The sequence below is a fragment of the Nannospalax galili genome, unplaced genomic scaffold (genome assembly GCF_000622305.1).
Source record: "Nannospalax galili isolate Female #2095 unplaced genomic scaffold, S.galili_v1.0 scaffold1844, whole genome shotgun sequence".
Classification (NCBI taxonomy): domain Eukaryota; kingdom Metazoa; phylum Chordata; class Mammalia; order Rodentia; family Spalacidae; genus Nannospalax; species Nannospalax galili.
Window position 1 is genome coordinate 114,981 of NW_008351522.1, and position 22,005 is coordinate 136,985.

A 22,005-nucleotide genomic window follows, 5' to 3' on the forward strand; every position below is an offset into this window, starting at 1 on the left:
TTATACTATCCCTGAGGTTTCTGAAGAGAAAGTTTTACCATGTTTTATTTTCCATTCTTGACTACATACGTGTGTGCATTTATAGATCTATAAAACCATAGAGCAACAATAATAGGCACTTTCTTTTATATTCCCGTCTTCAGTTAAATTTCTAAAGATGAAATTCTTCTCTCCACTCCCATTTTTGCATCTGCAGGATGGGTACAGTGCTGCAGACTTCAGTTCCCAGGGAGATGAACTGGGACAGTGCATACAGTGTGCTCAGGACCCTTCCTGACCCAGAAGTGGTTACTGTTATCAGAAATTGTGAAAATTTTTGACCCCTTTGACCACCTGTGCATCCAAGAACAAGGTCATGTGTGCTGAGTGTCCATTTCCACCCCATCCAAAACTCAGCTGAATCACCTGATGCCTCCAGATCTGTACTTTGAGAAACACCCCTGGGTGGGGGAATAGAGAACAAAGAGAAGATAAAGCACCCAGCTCTACCGGCAGGAGACACATGGTTGATGGTTGTCTCCTTGGCCTCTGCCCATTGGTTGTGGGGTCCATGCCCCAGAGAGTCATTGATAGGCTGGGCCCAGAGCCCACAGAGGCCATGTGAAACCCTGCCCAAGGAGGTGCCTGGTAAAGGGACCCGATCAGACCCTCTGTCTTGTCTTTTCTTACTGAAGAAACAGACGGGGCAGCAAATGAAGAGGGTAACAGAGTCCTGAAGTCACTGAACTGTTCCAATGCCCCAGGAAGCTGAGTCTCGTGGATCAGGAGGGGCAGACAGCTGGTTCTGGTAGTGTGGTTATCAGCATTTATGTAGAAACAAACACTAAACAGGAAACTTGCTGGGAACCTTGAAGCTGTAGACCTTCTTTCTCTTTTTTTTTTTTTCCTTTCTTTTTTTTTTTTTTTTTTGGTCTTTTTGAGACAGGATCTCCCTGTAGCCCCAGCTGTCTTGGAGCTCACTATGTAGACCAGGCTGGCCTTGAACTCACAGAGATCCGCCTGCCTCTGCCTCCCGAGTGCTGGGATTAAAGGCTGCGCCACCACGCATGGCAGCTATGGACTCTTGGTTCAGGCCCTCAGGACTCTGGTTCAGGAAGGTGGGTCACTGCATCTTTACCAAGCCTCCCTCATCATGGTTGTGATACTGGTGGAGGGTGGGAAAGAAAGAGGAGACAGTGCTCCCCTGGTTGGGAGGGGGGGCTCTGCTTAGGCCCTGGAAGAAAAGTAGCTCCTCTGCCTCCAGGACTCCTGACTAGGGATCCAGAGTCACAGCCTGGATCTCCAGTTCTCTGGGGTGACACCATTGTGAAAACGCTCACTATCTGGACAGCAGTTCTTTTACAAAGGCTCTTATGGAAAGAGCTAGAAGGCAAACCCCATAATATTAGTATTATGATTTTTGCCTGGCTCTGGGACTACCCTTCCCCCATGAAAGGTGAAACACACCCCATACCTGGTTCTGCAGCAGGAAGTATAGTGGGGGCTGCTTAGAGGCTCGGGTGGCCCTGATATCCTTCAGCTCCAGGTTTCTCACAGGGATGACACTTAATTCCTGCTTGGCCCACATACATAATCCAGAGATACTGGAGAGGAACATTTTTCTAAGTAGATTAGTGCTGTAGCCAGCTTCATTCCCAAAGAACTTGTACACTATCCCGACTGATGCATCACAGGCAAGTATGTGTCCTTAGAACAAGTCATTCCAAGGATGCCCAGGCACATGGTCCAGTCATCAGGACCATTTCTTTGAAAAGCCCTCAGTGGGTTTGAAGAGTTTACAGCCCCTATCCAAACACTCCCTAGACTAACACAGCTCTTGATACTGTTAGTGTCTCTGCACCAAAGTCTTCAGGCAAAATTGGGCTGATATTTTATTTTTATTTGTGTGTGTGTGTGTGTGTGTGTGCACACCACAGTGTACATGTATGGAAGTCAGAAGGTCAGAAGACAACTTGTGAGAGTTGGTTCTCTCCTTCTACCACATGGGTCCTGGGGATTAAATTCATGTTGTCAAGCTTGGCAGAATACGCCTTTACCCACTGAGCCATTTTGCCTGCCCATGGGCTACTATTTTACCAATGACATTTTGACCAGGGACTAGAGGTAATGAGAACTGAGGGGAGACACTGACTGCAAAGCAAGTTGGAGTTCAAGTCATAATCCCAAGCAGATAGAGCCCACCATAAGAGGTCACATTATATTCTGTCTTTAGGCACAGATGTCTGTAATCTAATTATGAAAGTCTTTAGGAACAGTGATTCCACAGCAGAGGAGGAAACGCAGTCAGAGTGACGGTTACATCCCATCATGACCAAGGCCTGGGGGAAGGACACACTGAAGGGTCTGGGTTTGGGCATATGTGTCTTGATAGAACTTTGGGCCACTGGACCCTCTCAGGAGGATGCAGGGCAATGGAGGGAACATCACTGTCAGTGAGTGGATTCGACCCCCTCCCCCTCATAGGGAACAGTATGTACAGACAGGTACAGAGAACATGAAGATATGGAGACAAGTAGGTACACACATGCACACACTCAAGACACACACACACACACACACACACACACACACACATACACACACCCTATAGAGCTACAGAGACCCACATGGACAAATACACAGATTTACACACAGAAAAATACAAACCCTCCTTCTTTAAAAAAAAAAGCCTCAGGGTTCTTCTGTGCTCCCAAGGGCATTCACACACACTCATACACACATACACCCCCCCCACATGCACATCACACACACCATACATCACACATCACACACACACCCACACACACACACACACCACACATCATACACCACCCCCCGACACCCACACACACCCTGCTGGCCCAATCTGATGTTGCTACTCCTGTGTCATACTCAGACAAGAAAAGAGACCTACACATTCTGGGCATTATGCAGGGACACCCTGCAAAGGCAAACCATTGGACCTCACACTGCCCCTGTCACTACACCATGGGGAGTTAGTTGATTCAGTGGTTCCTGCTTTTCTAGAAAAGTAGCCCCTCAATTTCACTCACTTTTCTCCTCATGACGCATAGCCTCTTCCTCCCCCTTTGCTGTCAGGAGGCAAACATTTATCCTCAAAAGCTACTCTTTTTTTTTTTAAGTTTTTAAAAATTTATTTTTATTTGTGTGCGTGTGTGTGTGTGTGTGTGTGTATGTGTGTGTGTGTGTGCGCGCGCGTGCAAGTGCAGGTGCCCACAGAAGCCAGAGGTGTGGAATTTCCCACGATCTGAAGTTATAGGTAGTTGTGAGCCACCTTATGTGGTTGCTGGGAATTGAACCCAGGTTCTACTGGAAGAGCAGTACATGTTCTTAACTGCTGAGCTACCTCTCCAGCCCTCAAAAGCTACTCCTATTTTACTTTTGTTTTGAGACAGATCTCACTAAGCAGCTCGGGCTTCACTCAAACTTGCTGTCCTCCTGCCTCCTGCGTACTGGGATTATAGGTGTGACACCACACCTGGCTGACAGCTACTTTTAAATTGTCCCCTCTCTGCTCTAAATTACCCTGCCAAACGTGCTTTAAGAGAAATAATTACTCTGCCAACCTGTCTGGCGCTATTCTGTAATCCACAGACTCTTAATAACACACCCAGTCAGCAAACTGGTCTAAACCAGCTGGACCAAGCAGCAGAAAAACTGAGTAGATGGAACTCCAATGGTGGCAATCAGTGACCAGAACACTGATACCTAGCAGCCTGCCACCCTTTAATAAGGATAAGGGCTCATAACTGTCCACAAAAGAGGGTTTTCTTTATGTGTGATGTGTACACGTCCGGGTGTGCATGTGTGTGTGCATACATCTGAAGGTCGGAGGTCAGCATCGGGTGTCTTCCTCAATCATTCTTCATCTTATTTTTTGAGACAAGATGTCTCACTGATCCTGGGGCTCACTAGGTGGCTAGTGAGGCTACCAGCAGGCTCCAGGGATCTACTCGTCTCTGCCTCCACACCTTCCCCCCAGTACTGGGGTATAGACACATGCTACCAAATGGTTTTTATGTGGGTGCTGGGGATCTGAATTCAGGTTCTCATACTTACATGGCAGCATTTTACCCACTGAGCCATCTCCCCAGCCCCAGAGGAGGTTTTCAAGGAGACCTCAGTGATGGTGGTAAATTGCCAAAAAGGTCAATAATCCAGACAGGTTTGGCAATACCTAAAGGTTAAAAAATATTATTTTCGTGCTCATCAAACTAATAAAGGTCCAAAAATAATAATATTCAGTGCTGATGAGACCACAGTAGACAAAGTATCTTTAAAATGGTCATAAGATTTACATGGACATAGTATGAAACTGCCTTCTAAATACTTATCTTTATGCCTACAGATTGGTACGGCTCTCAACCCTCATCAAAGAAATTTCTTCGTGCAGTAAATGGCAGTTAATACACAGACCCACAGCTGGTCAAAGTGCAGAGAATAAGTGACTGTGGAGTGCTCAGCCACAAAGGGAGCATCTATATCATCCCCCAAGACTCAGGGATCATTATGGAAGAAGAGGCAAGAAAGACTGTAAGAGCCAGAGATTGGGGAGAACTGCTGTGAAATAGTGTCATCTAGACATCAACAGGACCATTGCACTCAATCTCACAGTGGCTGTGCTTGTCGACCTGCACAAGATCAAGCCAGTCAAAATCCCAGCATGGATGGGGAAGGGGGTCATGAAGCTCCACCCCTAGCCGAGGAGCTGTTCATACTGAAGAACACTGGTGTAGGAAGAGTCGGTTTTCTTCAGAGGTGTGGCCCCTGTAGGCTGCCCACGCTCCAGTGGATGGCCCTACACCCATGTGTAAGTGGGCAGCACTAACTGGACTCGGAGTGAAGAAGAAGACGGGGGAGGGAGGAAGGAGGGAGGGAGGGTTGGGGGAAGAAGAGGGAGGAGAGAAAATGAAGCTGGGAAGGAGATATAGTGGGGAGTCGGGAAGGAGTAGGGGGGATTATACATATGTGTGAAATTCTCAAGAACAAGAAAATAAAAGTAATTGTAAATGTTCCCATGCTTTGATATGAGGAACCTGGACTAAGATCCATACTGCAGTCACCATGGCATTCATTCAACAGGCTTTTACTGAGGGTCTGCTGTGTGCTGAGCCTTGAGCCAGGAGCTGAGGGTACAGAAAGGAATAAGCAGTGGCCTTGCCTTAGAAGAACATTCAGTCTGGAGGAAAGTCAGACATAACAACTTGTGGGTACAGAAGGTGGTGGGTATAGAAGCACAGTGCTAAGAACTGTACTCTGTGGGAGCTGAACGAGCTGGGCCTGAGGGCAAGTCCCTGGACTCAGTGGGAGAAACCACAGGCCCCCTGGGCTGCTCATGTGGAAATGCTAATAAAGCCATCAGTGCTAAAGAAATGGTTAAGTGACTTACAACACAGTCATATTATGGACATCACAGTTCTTGACAGTGTTTTTGGAGAATGTAGCATTTTAAGGATTTCTTTTTTTGAGACAGGGTCTCCCTGTAACCCCAGTTGGCCTGGAACTCACTATGTAGACAGGGTTGGCCTCCTGAGTGTTGGGATCAAAAGTGTGTGTCATCATGCGTAGCTCAAAGAACCGTTCTTAAAAAGAAGGAAAGGAACAAGTGAGCTGTTTTTTTGGTGGTGTTAGTTTTTTTTTTTTTTCACTTTTCAGATACCTTCTATGTACAGAAGTGCACCCAAATATAACCATGCATCTCTGGGTGGAGGAACTGTGCCTTTCTAATTCTGTCCTTTAAACCATGTCTAGATATTTTACAAGGAGAATATATTTACTCGCATAACCAGGAAAGCCAGATTTTTAACTGACTTATAATGTTATACTTAAAAGTAAATATAGAAGAAATACAAATGGTCGATGAATACTTGAAAAAGTGTCCAACATCCTTAGCCATCAGGGAATGCAAACGAGAACTACTTAGAGATTCCACCACACCTAATCAGAATGAGGATCAGCAGGAAACAGATGAGAAAGGCAGGCAAATGGGGGTGTGGGAAGGAGGAACTCTTACCCACTGCTGCTGGGACCGCACTTGCGCAGCTGCTATGTAAACCAGTACAGAGGTTTCTAAAATTTAAAAAAAGTCCTGAAAATAAAACTATCACAGGAGCAGCTATACCTCTGTTATGTACACACACAAAGGACTCTAAGTCAACTGTGCTCATAAATACCTGCCCACCCCTATTTATTGCTGCTCTATTCACAATAGCTAGGAAATGGAACTAACCTAGATGTTCATCAATAGGTGAATGAATACAGAAAATGTGACAGTTATACACATGCAGACATGAAGAAGAACAAAATCATGACATTTGGAGGAAAATGGCTAGAACTGGAATTACGTTACGTGAAATAAGTCAGACTCTGAAAAAAACAAGCTTTCTCTCCTATGTGGAACCTAGATTTCAAACTATACATAGGTTATATATAAATGAATATTTGCATATGTGGGGCGGGTCATGAAACTAAAAAGATCATGAGATGGGAGGAAGAGATCTTGAAGGAGGGAGAAGAAAAGGAAATGGAAGACATGTAACGTGAAAACAGGGGCACTAGGAGGAGAGGGCCAGCCAGAGTGGGGAGGGTCACGGAGGAGGGCAGAGGGGAAGGGGAATGAATCAGAGCAAAGTATAATATTATAAGGATGAAAAGGCCATAATGAAACCCATTACTTTGTAGGCTAACCTAAAAATTAATTTGAAAAAATGGAAAGCTAAGCAAACAAACAAACAAACCAGGTAAATGCAGCATGTGCAAAGAGATGGGTAGGTGGTTATGGGATTCTGAAACAGTCCAGAGAAGAGCCTTGGATTTTGCTTTGATCACTTCAAGGACACATGGCTCATCGGTATGGGGTTTCTTAGACAGGAGTGACCCTGTCCCACTGCAGAGATGGAGCTTGGGCCCTGGGTCCCTGTGGACTTGAGGAAATTAAATTTCCTTGGTTAGAGAACAGGGTGTCTCAAAAGAATGTTGCTTTGTCCCTCTAATAGGCTCCATCAGAGAGGAAAGAAACCAACCAAGCATATCTTTAATCCCACCTCAGTATTTACTGAGGAGAAGGAAAAAGGAAGCCCTTTGCCTCTAGGACCTGTGAGCACATTTGTGCTGTAAACCCTAGGCTCTCAGAGATTAGAAATCCTGGGACTCGACTGGGAGGAGGAACTATGAAAGGAGGAGGGAGACGGTTAAGTGCTATGGTTCAGACATGAAGCATCCTTGAAAGGCCCATATGCTGAAGGCTTAGTCTCCAGTGCAACAGTGTTTAGAGATGGGGCTTTGGGGAAGTGACTGGATCATGACAACTCTGACATCATGGATGTATTAATCCCCTGGTAGATGCACAGCTGGGTGGCATTACTGGGAGATGATGGGAACATTAGGAGGTAGGGCCTGGCTGGAGAAGTAGGCCACTGGAGATATGTATGAAGGATGTGTATGTCTCGCCCCTTCCTCTCCAAGTCTCTGCTCAGGCTGTATGAAGTAAGCAGCCTGTGGACATGCTTCCACTGCCTCACCTCTCTCCTGAAGTCATGGATCTAGCCAATTTTTGCCTAAGACCTCTGGCATTATGAGCCAAGGTAGATCCTTCTAAAACTGTTTCCCACAGGTATTTGTCACAGTGATGAAAACTCTAACACAGAAGGGCAGGCCAAGTCCCAGGCCCCTGCTCCCTAGTACAGCTGAGTTGTGACCCTCACAAGTCACCATTGGGAAGCTCCCCCTAAGTCACCAGGGACATTCCCACAGAAAAGCCAAAGGAAGCCAGTGATCAGCTCCCCACACCTTGTCTACTGGAGAGGAGCTTGCAACACAGGAGAATGGGGGCTGTTCCCACCTGTAACACTGTTCTGCATCTACTATGCAACCTCCCCATCACTCATGTCCGTGGGCACCTGCTTGCAGGAGAGGTTACCCCGGCCATTCCTGTCCAAGACTGATTCAGAACTTGCAAATCAAGCTGTGAGCAGTCTCCTGTGAGTTTGAGTTTTGTGAACTGTTGTCCCAGAATCTGCATCTTGAGTGACCAAACCTATGGAAAGTTTTGAGTTCAGAGTCCCCCATCCTTACCATGGTCCTCAGCTCTACAGTGGCCCTTCTTCTAGGAAGGTTTCCTGGGTTATTTCTAGCCTGCTTTAGAACCCTCTCCAACTGTTGGCATTGTCTCAGAACAGACTGTTCTTGTGAGTCTGTCACCATTCTGTTAGTTGGTTCCGCAAGGGCAAGGGCCATGTATCACTCGTCTGTGGGCTAGCCTCCAGCACTGTGCCTCACACATTGCAAGCCTCCATAAATGTTTGCTGAATGAATACAGGATGAATACACAGATGCCTAAGATCCCTGTGCTGGGCTTGGAGGAAAGGAGGCCCACACTCTGTCACTCTTATTGCCCCATCCTGGCCTAGGACATGGTAAGTCCATGAAGCATCACCGAGACATGGGGCAGAGATGCAAAGGGCATGACTACATCCTGCCAGTCTCTTCTTCCCTGAGGATAGACTCATCTCTAAACTAGTTTGAATGATTTTTCAGGGTCACAGGCACCTCAAGGTAAGAAGTTCTCCCTAGTTCCACAGGACCTCAATTAGTCCTGATGTTTAAATTCAGCTTCCAGGGCGTGGTGGTGCACGCATTTAATCCCAGCACTCGGGAGGCAGAGACAGGCGGATCTCTGTGAGATCGAGGCTAGCCTGGTCTATATAGCCTAGTCTACATAGTGAGTTCCAGGCCAGCTGGGGCTACAGGGAGACCCTGTTTCAAAAAAAAAAAAAACTGCTTCCACATCACTGGCTATAGATCAAGCTTTGTGAACTCATTTGAGAGTACCCAGACCAGCTCACTGCACTGACTTCCTCTAATTACTGGAAGTGTCAGTAAGGATAGACCAGTAGAGCCTGGGTTCTAGAAGGATTGCTGCTCCCCCACACAGAAAGAATGCCAGACTGTCAGCCCCAGGAAAAGGAGGCCCTGGTTGTCTGTCTGAATGGCCAGCAGTGAAGGTGGCAGGAAGCAATCCCAGGGATGCTGCTGGTGTCTCTGCACATCCATCACTTCCCTGGCTCTTGCTTTGACTGGCATCCCCAGTCACATGGGGAGTGGGTAAGAAAGGTTAGGGAATGGATTCTATAGAGGGGTGTAATGGCAGAGAAAAGACAATTTGAGACTGGTTCATGGCTAGAAAGATGGCAGAGATGCAGACAAACATCTCTTACAACTTCATCATTCTTAGAGCTGTTTCAGAGGCCCAGAGACAAAATCCTCAGAGACCCCCAAGTCTCCACCTCCTGCCTCTTCACATCAGCACCACCTGCCAGCAGACACACAAGGGTTAATTGTCCCCAACAAAGCTGCCAATTGATTGCTATCAGCTGACAGAGACAACAATCTAGGCTAGACCCAGAACCACAGTCAAAATGCCAAGGTTCCCACAGTTCTTTCCACTCTTACCCTGCTTCAGGCTATTTACCTACCAGCTGGCTTGTATCCCTCACACACATCTGACCAGGAGCCAGGCAAGGCGTTCACTAGACTTCACTCTTCACCAGCCCAGCCAAAGTAAATACCTGATAAACTGGCCAATGGCTGGGCGAATAGCCTGGAAATGGAGGTATCATGAAGGGACTATGTGATGGACATGGCTTTGGGAGGCCACTACTGTGTGATGGACATGGCTGGGGCAGGCCACTCCTATTTGATGGACATGACTGGGGCAGGCACTCCTGTTTGATGAACATGGCTAGAGCAGGCCTCTTCTATGTGATGGACATGACTGGGTCAGGCCACTCCTGTATGATGGACATGGCTAGGGGGGCAGGCCACTTCTATATGATGGACATGGCTGGGGCAGGCCACTCCCGTGTGATGGACATGGCGCGGGCGCAGCCCTCCTGTGTGATGGACATGGCTTGTGCAGGCCACTTCTATATGATGGACATGGCTGGGGCAGGCCACTCCCGTGTGATGGACATGGCTGGGGCAGGCCACTCCTATTTGATGGACATGACTGGGGCAGGCACTCCTGTTTGATGAACATGGCTAGAGCAGGCCTCTTCTATGTGATGGACATGACTGGGTCAGGCCACTCCTGTATGATGGACATGGCTAGGGGGGCAGGCCACTTCGGTGTGATGGACATGGCTGGGGCAGGCCACTCCCATGTGATGGACATGGTTGGGGCTGGCCACTCCCGTGACATGGTTAGGGTAGACCACTTTTGTATGATGGACATGACTGGGGCAGGGAAGCAGCAGATGCTGACCCCAAGGAAAACAGAACAAGGAGGCCCAGCTCTGAAGGCCGGTGGGTGAACACTTACTATGACTCCCAAACTGGAATTCCCGGAGCCACAAAGCAGGTCCAGGAGGAGTCTGGCAGGATAAGGGTCCCCTAAGGTGCTCTGTACACCCCTCCTCCCACTTGCTCCACTCTCTACAGTCAACCAGCACTTCAAAGACACATTTGCTAACGGTACACTTGGACATTAAGTTTCATATTGGGACAAGAACGTTAGGAACTTAGAAAGTTGAGAATCATGAAGTGATGGCCCTTACTGAGCATCCACTTATGCCTGGCTCTGAGCAAATACTTTGTTTTGATTGTTTGGGGGTTTGGTTTTGTTTTGTTGAGACAGGTTCTGTGTAACCTAGGCTGGCCTCGGACTTGATATATAATTAAACCTGGCCTTGAACTCCTGGTCCTCTTCCCTCCACCTCTAGAGTGCTCAGATTATAGGTGTGCACCACCATGCCTGGCTCTGAACACAGGTTTTTCAAACATTCAACTCATAACCAGTACATGAAAACAGAGCAGTAGTATCAAGGACTCTCCACTTGTCACCATGCTGCATAGACAAGGGCAGCTGAGGTGGCTCTTGATTTCTAAGCCTGGAGGTGTGGCTCAGGGTTAGAGTGCTTTGCCTAGCATTTGTGAGGCCCTGGGTTTAATCTCCAGCACTACAAAATTATACACACATATATACATCTGAAATGTACAGCAGCTCCCTGCTCAAGGGCCAGGAGCAGGGCCCACCTCCACCCTCCCCAGGGGATCCCTAGGGTCTTTACTCATGGCCCTCTTAAAACCTTCCACTTGAGCTCCATCTTCTATGGAAGGAAAGCTAGAGGAAGGTCAGGCTGCGTGAAATTTGAGTAGGATTAAAAGCAGAGCTGAGATGACTCTGAAAGACTGCCCAGTCAGACCCTGTTAGGTGGGGAAACAGGTCTAATGAGGGAAAGCAATTTCTATGGTCAGCAGCTTGGAGCAATGTGTTGAAAGGAGTCTAAGAAAGGAGCCCGTAGCTGGAAGTTGACTAACAAGAGCAGCCACAGCCTGGCAGGGAAGAAGGGTGGACCCTTATTCCAGCTCCACGTGGTCCTGGCCGCCGCACTGTCACAAAGACAGTGCAAATTGAGAAAAGCTGCCTTTTGTGAGCAGCACAAGTGCAGGTAGACTGGACATCCAACACCCCCGCACACATGGTGCTACTGAACACAACTTGCACAGTGGTGCCAGGCAGTCCTGAGTGTGACACACAGGGGGCCCTCAAGAGCCTCAACTTTTCTCCAGTTCCCCCACTATTGATTTACAATTCTACCAAAGGGGTTCATGGCCATCATCCCATCTTTTATGCAAGGAAATCACTTTTCAATGCTAAAAGGTTGACATGAAATACAAAGATAGCCCTTTATTGGTGTTCTGAAGTCTTGGATAAGGGTTGCAGTGCCACTGCAGTGTGGGCTCCATCTCTCCTTACCTTCATAAGCACTGTGTGCTTATTCCTAAACAGACCGTGGGGACAGGAATAGGATACTCAACCAAGCAGGTTCCAAAATTCCTATATTATCCTGGGCTTGGAAACCTGCATGAGGTTGTGTGCCCTTCTCAGGTGTTTATGGGTAACTAAGCTCTCCAGACCTGTTTCCCAGATAATTCCAGTCATAGAAATAGTCACCCAGCTCTTTATACTGAAAAAGCTCCCTAGAAGACCCCTAGGACCCTCCTCACTCCATACCAGAGGCCACCAAGCAGCCACACCCCCTCCCTCATGTTTTCCATCTCCTTCTGTACCTACCGTGCATCCTGGCTCCCAGCTGGGTCCCCTCCTGCCTACTCCTCCCTCTGCACTGCTTTCTGCAGGGTCTTCCAAAACCTCCCACAGGCTCCTCGTAGTCCTCAAAATCTGACCCAGTCTTCCTCATTCCTGCCTCATTCATAAACTTTGACCACATGTTAGTTAGCCAGGCCAAGTACACACTGCTCACACCTCCAGGCTGTGCTCACAAGCCTCCCTAGGCCTGCAGAGCCCAGCCTAGCATCACTGCCTCAATCCCAAGGCCTACCTAGGATCTGATCCCCAAAACTTGCCAGCCACACCATTCAAGGGAGTCAGGAAGACCCAGGCTGAGGACAGACCTTTCTTAAGACCCTCTAGAAGCAGGAGGCTGTGTTCTGGAGACAGCTGGATATGAAACCAGTAGGGTGTCCACTCTAAGCCTTTGACCTCCTCAACCCAAGTATATTAACTCCTATTTACAAAGTTTTACTGCCAATCCACATATTAAATATCAATGTTACGAGACAAATTGTGCCTCCCCTCCCCAAATTCCTATGCTCTAACTTACAATGTCACTGCATTTGGAGCCAGTCTTGACAGAATAATTAATTTAGAATATGATCACTAGAATGGACCTCAGTGCCATGACTGATGTCCTTAAACAAAGAGGAAACTTGGACTCAGGTGCATAGGAAAGAGCATGTGAGGACAGAGAAAAGAGGCCGTCCATATTCAGAGGAGAAATCCACCCTGCAGACACATTGATCTTGAACTCATTACCTCAAGAACTGTGAGATAAGCGTCTGTGTTTAAGACAGTTTCTACAGTATCTTGCCATTGTGGCCCTAGCCAAAACTAAAAACAGCAAGACCTAATTTCTTTCTTTCACTCTTTAAGCTGAAATGACTATGAATAGGCCTATCTAGGCTTTTCTTTCAAACAGAACTTTAGAGGAACTATCACAGGCAGGTGCGAGGAGCTTCAGCAGGGCTGGATTTTAAAGTTCAGGCCATATGGAAGCTAGGGGAAAGGGTGTGTGTGTGTAGACCTCTGCACATCTCCCTGATGGGTTTGGGCTATGGGGAAGCAATCTAAAAGGCAGGAGTCCCCAGTACCAAAGGGGCAGATCCGTCACACACCAGCCTCTGGGAACAGACTCCTCTGGTCAGTGTTTGTCAAGTTCTTCCAATCCTAAGCATTGCCCAGAGTCCCTGGGTCCCACCCAAGGAGTTGGGCAATGGGCCCAGAACTTGTTTCTTAGATCAGCCAGGTGATTCTCAGAACCAGATGCCATTTGAGAAACTGTAGCCAGGCTATGAGCCACCAGGAGGCGGTTTGTCGCCGGAGTGTGTACAAGGCCTTTGCATCCCTACAATGCTGGAGAGGAGAGGCCTGCCAGCATCCAGGCCCTGGTACCTCCACCCCGGAGGAGCCCTGTCCCAACCCCCATTCCCCAGTACTCAGCTGAAGGTGACTAGAGCCCACTGCTCCTGTCAATACTGTATTTATCCATCTGTGTATTATGCCCTGTGTTAGTTCTTTGAATCAATAGGCGGGTGGAAGAAGCTCATGTGTTTGCAAAACGAGTAACTCTGCGGAGTCCTGGACGCTTTTTTTTTCCTGGGCGTGGCCAGTTCGTGACTTTTCTCTCAAGCTCTGAGCTCCGGCGAGAAGGCCAGTTTCCCCGCTCCCACCGCCTCCTCCCTGGGGTCTGCGCCCCAGCTCCCCTCCGAGCCCCGCCTTCCTCGGCTCACCCAGGCCGGCAGGTGCCGGCCCCGCAGCTCGCGGCTGATGAACTCGCGCTCGTGGTCCAGGAATTCGAAGGCGGCCTCCAGACGCCCCAGCTTCCCGCGGCGGTTCCTGCGCCACCACATCCAAAGCAGGACGCCGAGCAGCAGCCAGGTGATGCTGAACCCCAGGTAGCCGGCCAGGTACACGGGCGCCAGGTAGAAGAGCACGCGCGTCACGAAGGCGTAGAGCTCCGGCAGTAGCTGGCCGGACAGGCGCAGCTCGGCGCCGCGCGGGGGCCGCTCCTGCGTGCAGGGGCCGCGGGACGCTCCGGGGGCACACGGCTCCTCCGCGGCCATCTCGGGGTCGCCCTCCGGCTCTCCAGAAGCTTCACCTGAACTGACGCATGAGCTCTCCACTGCCGGGGAACATCTGTCCTCAGCGCGCCAGGACCCCAGAGCCCCGCGGCTCCTGCTCTGTGCCGTTCGCCCGCGCCTCTCTGCGCTCTCGCCGGCCCTGGAAAGCGATGTCAGGGACCAGCAGACCTGGGCGGAGCCCGCGACGACAGCGAAATCCGGAAGTCTCCGCCACCAGGGGCGGGCCCAGGTGCAAAGGGGTGGGGTCAGGCTGCTGCGGCTCTGAGGGTGCTCTTGGACCTCAACGTTTGGCATGGATGTCAGCAGGAGTGGTGCAGTCGCTCTTTGGGGTGGGCTAAGAACTGCTTTAGACATGTGCAAAACTGGCTTACCTGGATGAACATAGCCTAAAACCTGTTTCTTAAACCCAGCATTCTCCAAACTTGGTTGAGCATTCAAGGCCCTTCAACAGATGACAGACCAACCCCGGGGTGGACCTGAAACCCGAGTCTGGGCCCTCTAGCTGGTCTTTAGAGTTAGTGACGCTGCCCCCTCTTAGGGAATCTGTTAAGTCTGGACCTACCCCTCACCCCCAGCCCAGCCAAACAGAGTTTAGGGCCCTTTCTGTGCTCCTCAATCTGCACTACTTTCGTAACCCTCTCTGCTGGGAGGTGGGGGGTGGGATCAGTTTGGATCATCACTCCCTACACCACTAGACTGGGAGCTTCTAGGGGCCAGGCAGTCCTGCTTATCTGTAGGGCACCCAGAAAGGGCCAGTGACCTGTGAGTGGAAAAACAAGGTGCTTGGGAATCGTGGAATCCATGGCTTCTGCGTAACACTGTCTGAACAACCAGACTAGGGGGAGCAGAGTGCTGAATCTAAATTCAATGAATCATCCTGTGGATGGCACTCATTCATTGTACCTGGGCTTAAAAGAGATTACATCAATAACCAGAACGTGAGTTTGGAGTCGACAGGAGTACTGGCTTGACTTGGAATGGTTCCACACACTTTGAACACTTTCATTGAAAGGCTGAGCCCTCGTGGACAATCTCTCTTCCTTTGTTCCTGCCCTGTTCTACAGGTCCTCCCTCCCCTCTGGATGAAATTACTTGTTCCTGGTGCCTAGAGAGATAGTTCTGTGGTTAAGAGTGATTACAGCCCTTGCAGACGTTCTGAATTTGGCTCCCAGAACCTATACCAACAGGCTCACCAACTCCAACTCCAGGGGATCCAACACCCTCTTCTGGCCTCAATGGGCACCTACACACACACTGTGGAGACACACATACGTATGCATAATTAAAAATAAAAATAAATCTAAAAGAAATTACTTGTTGTGTGGGAACAACTTTAATCTTGTAATCAAAAAGTTAATTTATGCTTCAAGATCACTTAGTGTTATCTCAGCTTGTTTATGTTGTAAACAAGCTTACTAGGTTTTGGACTCCTCTTGAAACCTAAATATACAGCCCTCCTGACCTTTCCTTGCCTTTGACCCAGAATAATGTATGTGCGTGATGTGTATTGTGACTATCAAATACTGCAGGCAGTGAATATTCATCAAAAGCAGTAGATTGCCCCCCTTGTACTGCAAACAACAGGAGGGATTAAGTTGATAACATCTGTATGTTCTGTTGTAGGTCAGTAAGGGGTCAGAAAGGGAAAATTCTTCCACTTTCCTTCCCCATTTTATGCTGGATATACTGTTTCAATAAATAGAGAGCAAGGCCTTTGTTTGAGAGCATAGTTCTGAGAGAAATATGAAGGAACAAGTTCTCAGAACATATTGGGTCCCATTTTTGCTTTAAACAGATGCTAAGAATCAGGCTGTCTTTGTTTAGGCCTCTCTGTAATGTCGCGTCACTGCATTGCTGTAATAAGTTTTTCAACAATGGTTATGTTTCTCCTCTTCTGTTCCTGGCCTTCCAAGCCTCAGGTGACCCCAGGAAATCAACCTAAACACTGCTCACTCTAGTTCCTTTTTGGAGTCACATGTATCTTATTAAAGTTTCTGAAAAGTTCTTTTTTGTTTGTCTGTTTGTTTGTTTTGTTGTTTTGAGGCAGGATCTCACTACAAAGCCCTGGCTGGCCTGGAATTGCCTATGCAGACCAGGCTGGCCTAGAACTCACAGAGAGCCACCTGCCTCTGCCTTCTGGGTGTCGGGAATAAAGGCATGCACCACCACACCTGACTAAAGTTTCTGAAAAATTCTACAGATAAAAACTATTAAATATGGCTTATTCCAGTGCTTCTGCAATTTGATTACTGAACCCATTCCTCAAGATATTTCTCTATTGGTTGGCCCAGGTCAACAGAAGATGTAAGAATATATTAAGAATTTAAGGGGCTGTAGGGAAGTCACAGGATATATATTTGAGTGTGGACTTCTCGGTGCAGCTGTAAATGGGGGGGTGGGGGGCACCTACTCTTCGGTAAATAAACCCCCACCATGTACTCGTTAGCAAGCAAGCACAATAAACTTGTTAGGATTTTCAAAAAAAAAAAAAAAGAACAGAGCTAAGGGAAACCTTCATTGTTCCACCAACGTTGACCCCGTGTTGGCAAATCCTTTGGTCTTTGATTTCTTATTCCTATTTTTACCCCTTTAAACTTCATTGTGTGTGTATATGTATATATACATATACCTGCTTCAAGTTATTTCTGGAAAAATGCGTTAAAAATTTCCTCTTTGGAATAATAAAAAAGTAATAATAATAATAATAATAATAATAATGAATATAAAGATGTCTCCAGAGACCTGAAGCAGAAGGAGCTGGCTGTTAGGAATCATGGAGCAGGAAGTTACCTGTCAGGACTTTGCTCCTCATCCGTTTGCCTCGTCCCTACAGAGCACTGCAACCTTCCCCGCAGTGTCCAGCTCTGGAGGGCACAAGTCCAGAGAGAGTGCCTTTACCCTGTTTTACTGCCAAGCCTCTAGGGGAGAGGCTGCAACTGCACTTATCAGCCACTCCACTTTTCATACTCACCAAACTCACACCTCACATACCACCTTGCTTAGTGCATTTGCAGAGAGGATAATGGGGGAGAGTGTTGCCATGGAAACAACGTGGTTGGTTATGAATGGGATCTCACCAAGACAGATGTACAGCATTGAGACCTGTGGATATCCTTTGGGACTTTGCTACCTCAGCTGCATGGCTTTTTTCTGTTCCTGAGAACACCAAGTTCATTCCCACATCAAAATTTTCCCAGTCCTCTCCCTAGAGTGTCCCTCTCCTACGTCTACTGCACAGTACATTAGAGTGGTGAGAATAGGATTAGATTCTTCCACACTTCTAAACTCTATAATGTCATTAAACTACTTTTATAAATTAAATACATGAGAATATTGCCAATGAGACATCTAAGATTTCATACCCTACTTGAGGTGAAGTCTATGCTGAGAACATTGACCATATTATTTTCCTTAACCTGGACATCTAGTTACTACATCCCATAAAACATTCTATGGATTGCTTGAACACAGCACAATCCAGGGAGAATGGTACCATCCAGAGCTTTTGCCTGCGTGCCTTAAAGAGTTCATCACATCACACACCAGCTTTTCAGAGAGCAGCAGCTCAAATGTTAATTGGCTACTGTTGTGGGTTGAGCTGTATTCTCCCAAAAGCTATGCTAAGGTCCTAACCCTTGTGACCCAAGAATGGTCTTATTTGGAAGTACCTTTACAAGTATAATCAAGTTGAGATCAGGCCAGAATAGGGTAAACCCTGAATCCCTTTTAAGAAAAGGGAATTTTTAGGGTGGAAAAAAATAGCTTAGTCAGTAAAGGACCTAAGTTCAGATTCCCAGCACCTGTGTAAAAAGCTGGGCATGGGGCAAAAGGTGTCTATAACTCAGTGTTAGGGGTGGGCAGAGACAGGTGGATGACTGAAGCTCATTGGCTGACCAGTCTAGGTGAACTCATGAACTGCAAGTTCAGTGAGAGAACCTGTCTCAAAAAATAAGGCAGAGGGCCTGGAATGGTGGCATATGCTTGAAGTCCCAGCACTGAGGAGGCAGAGGCAGATAGATGTCTGTGAGTTCAAGTACAGTATGGTCTAAGTATAGAGTTCCAGGCCAGCCAGCTTTGCATAGTGAGACCCTCTCTCAAAATAAAATAAGGTGGAGAGCAATCAAGGAAGACAATTGAAGTCTCCCTCTGAACACACACACACACACACACACACACACACACACATGAATACACACCACACACACTACACACAAAAAAGGAAAGGGAATTTTGCACATAGAGATACAGAAGAGACACAGAAAGAGAAGCCATGTGCAGATAGAAGCTGAATTGGAGTGATGTAGCTACAAGTCAAGGCAGACGCTGGCAGGGAAAAATCTGCTTTCATCTAATTTATTTGATTTTTAAAATTTTTAACTTAATTTTTAAACATCTTTTGGATGTTTTATTTACTTAAGTATTTTTAAATTCGTGTGTGTGTGTGTGTGTGTGTGCCTCCTGTGTGCAGATATCCACAGAGGCCAGAAGAGGGTGTCATTACCCTGGGGCTGGAGTTGCAGGTGGTTTTGAGTCTCCTGATGTGACTGCTGGGAACCAAACTCAGGTCTTTTTGGAAGAGCAGTAAATGCTTTTAACCACTGAGCCATCTCTCCAGTCCCAACATACTTTTATTTTAATATTTTATTTATTATTTTTATTTTATGTATGTGTATTGCCTGCACGCATGTAAAGTGCACCCATGTTGTGCAATGCCCGCAGAGGTCAGAAAATGTCATCAGATACCCTGGAACTGAGTTATAAAGGGCTGTTAACCACCATGTGGGTTCTGGGAACTGAACCAGGGTTCTCTGCAAGAGTAGGCAATGCTCTTAACCATTGAGACAGGACAGTACTACTATATACAATAACTAGTTTACACTAGTTCCCACTGTTCAGCTCTGTGGTTCCTATTCCACTTTCTGTCTTGTTTGTTTGTTTGTTTGTTTTCGAGACAGGGTCTCCCTGTAGCCCCAGCTGGCCTGGAGCTCGCTACATAGACCAGGCCACCCTTGAACTTTCAGAGATCTGCCTGCCTCCCCCCGCCCCCCCCCAAGCCCAGTGCTGGGATCCAAGGTGTGTGCCATCACACCCAGCTCCCACTTACTATCTTTAATAGCCTCACGGTCTCTGTATCTCCTCCTAAGTGAGGTCATTCATTCTTTTCTCTCTTCTGTGGCTGGTTTGTTTTGCTTAGCTGCAAAGCTCATTCATATGGTGCCACGATATCCTTGACATTTTGTTTTGTGTTGTGAGGTGGGGTTTGACAATGTGGCCCAGGCTAGCCTCAAATTCCTGGATTCAAGAGATCCTTCTGCCTAGGCTTTCTAAGTGGCTGGGACTTCAAGCATGCACAACCGCACTCACACTGTCTTATGTTCTTGCTTTATTAATATTTTTTCCTTACTTTAAAAAAATATTTTAGTTATTTTTATTTATTTTTTTATTTTTTGTCTTTTTGAGACAGGGTCTCCCTGCAGTCCCTGCTGGCCTGGAACTCACTATGTAGATCAGGTTGGCCTTGAACTCATAGAGATTCACCTGCCTTTGCCTACAAAGTGCTGGGATTAAAGGCATACACCACCATGACCGGCCTTTTATCTATTATTTTTATTTTATGTTTATGAGTGTATTGTCTGCAGGTACGTGAGTGCACCCATGTCATGCAATGATCACAGAGATCAGAAGAGGGCTTCGGATCCCCTGGGACTAGAGTTAATATAGATAGTTGTTAGCCACCATGTGGGTGCTGGAATTCAAACCAGGGTCCTCCACAAGGGTAGCCAGTGCTCTTAGCCACTGAGCCATCTCTCTAGCCCTTTGTCCTTCCTTTTATAGACTAATAGTTTCTGTAAATTATTGTAGCTTTGGTTTTCCAGCCTACTTGGTTAGTTAATGTAAAATTTTTTCTACTCTCTTCCATTTTACTCTCCAGGGCTTAAAATAACTCTTTGAAGTCTTCCTATGGCCAGAAGCAAGCTATCTCTTCGATCTCCAACAGCTCTGCTGTCAGCAGAGACTCTCTACCAGAGTCTTCTCATGCACTGGTGTCAGAAACAGATTACTCTGTTTCACGCACAGTTTGGTTTCATTGAACAGAGATATTTACCAGGTCCAGCCCTGCTACACAGCTGAATATTGCTCCTCAAATTCCTCTCTGAAGAACTGTCAGGATACAGGATCATGTCCCGAACATCCTCCCAGAGCTGCAGACACCAGTGTGGTTAGCTGTGTTCAACAGGAACTGTCACAGGTCTCTCAATTTACATAGACAGTGAAGCTCATCTCCCTGGAGAGGGGGGCATCCCAGTCATTACTGTCACCACGCTGTGAATGCCAGCGCTATCAAATCTACGAACTGGTTCTGCAGGGCAAGGGTCAAGTGAGAAAAAGGGAAATCTCCTGCCCTCAGTGCCCTTCTGTAGGTTAGAGGTAGCCTGTTGCAGATCTAGAGAACTTCTACCTCCAACCCTTAGGATCCAATCTACTGAGACTGTGTTTCACATCCCATTGTTTTAATATATATATATAAGATTTTAAGATTTTCTCTTTTAAAAACCAGTTGTGTTTTCTAAACTAATTATGAAATTGTTTTCAAGAAATTTTTCAATCTGTCTAAATGTACTGGAATAGATGTCTCCCAATTGGCTGGTTCCTCCAGTGGGCGGGGCCTGACACGGAGGGTGGACTACAATTGGACAGAAGCCAGGAACTTCAGGTAGCTTGCATGGTGTGGGGAACGTGCAGCCAGCCGCAGCAGCTCAAAGACAGAGTGGACTGACTCTTGTGGACCTGGGGCGAGATTGCTTGCCCCTGAGGAGTGAGCGAATGCTAGTGGGGACTATGGTAGTGGTGGCATGGTCTGATATGGCGGGCTCTGAGCTGTGGCACTGGAGGCGTGGGGCTAGGCACTGGGTTCTCATTCCTTTGTAAATTAATAAATGCACATAAAATATATTATATGGTTTGTCTGATAGTGCAGGAGGCCCAGAGGGAATTCAGGCCACAAAACTGGCATAGTCAGCAGGATAAAGGAACTACAGCCTTGGGGATGTGGTCCTCAGAAAGCAGTGCTGTTCCCACTGCCCCTGTGGTGGGTCAGCTGGGCTCTGAGACCCAAATCCAGGAGAGAAGCCAATCAAAACCCATATGCTTAATGGGGTTAGGGATAGTCATATGGGTTATACAATGGATCATAAAATCTGTAACTAAAAAGAGGCCAACCATGCAGAAGCATGTGCCACAGTTATGTTGTAAATGTGGGGATGTGTTGCAGGTATGTGAAGATTTGTTAAAAGTTACCCAAAGCTTAGAAAATCTTTTACCTGCTTTAGAGAGAGCATGGCCACTTTGTATCATAAAGGATGTGTCCCAGGCAGGAAAAGCTGAAAAGGCTGAGCTGGCAGACCCAGGTGCAGAGCTAAGAGAGAAAAAAGGCAGACACTGACTTATGTAAAGTCCAAGGACTCAGAGGAAAACACAGATAATAGTAAAAAGGGGGAAAAAGCTAACCGTGCTGTAGCTAGGAAATATTCCCTGCTAGAACTGTTAAAACTAGGAAAAAGTTACAAGCAAACAAGCAGAGAGCCCCTGGCCTTGTGGCTTGTAAGAGTATGGGACATGGGAGCAAATGACGTCAGTCTAAGTCCTTCAGAAGCATCACAGCTGAGTTATATAACCACCCATCTGACCTTGCAATATAGGCTGTTCAACCTAGGCCAATGCTTGTAGGGGGGAGCAGTCTTTAATGGGGTGGCTGGTTGAAGGCATTAAAGATACATGGTTGTCACCAAGGGAGACTAACGTGATTAGCAGGGCTGGAGGACTATAAAGGAGGGGCAGGCATTC

At 47.3% G+C, this 22,005-nt stretch overlaps 1 protein-coding gene across 5 annotated transcripts in view; it reads right to left on the bottom strand.

Moving 5' to 3' along the window:
• The window catches only part of Esyt3 (extended synaptotagmin 3), a 55,197-nt gene extending 39,059 nt beyond the window's left edge, over positions 1 to 16,138 (bottom strand). For all 5 annotated transcript variants that reach the window (XR_003846292.1, XM_008848456.2, XM_029553731.1 and 2 more), the window contains exon 1: positions 13,810 to 16,138. Coding sequence is in view for 4 of the 5 variants with exons in the window: in XM_008848456.2 (XP_008846678.2) it covers positions 13,810 to 14,514 (705 nt within the window). In the remaining variant the exon portion in view is untranslated. The remainder of the gene's footprint in view (positions 1 to 13,809) is intronic.
• Between the last annotated feature and the right edge of the window lie 5,867 nt (positions 16,139 to 22,005).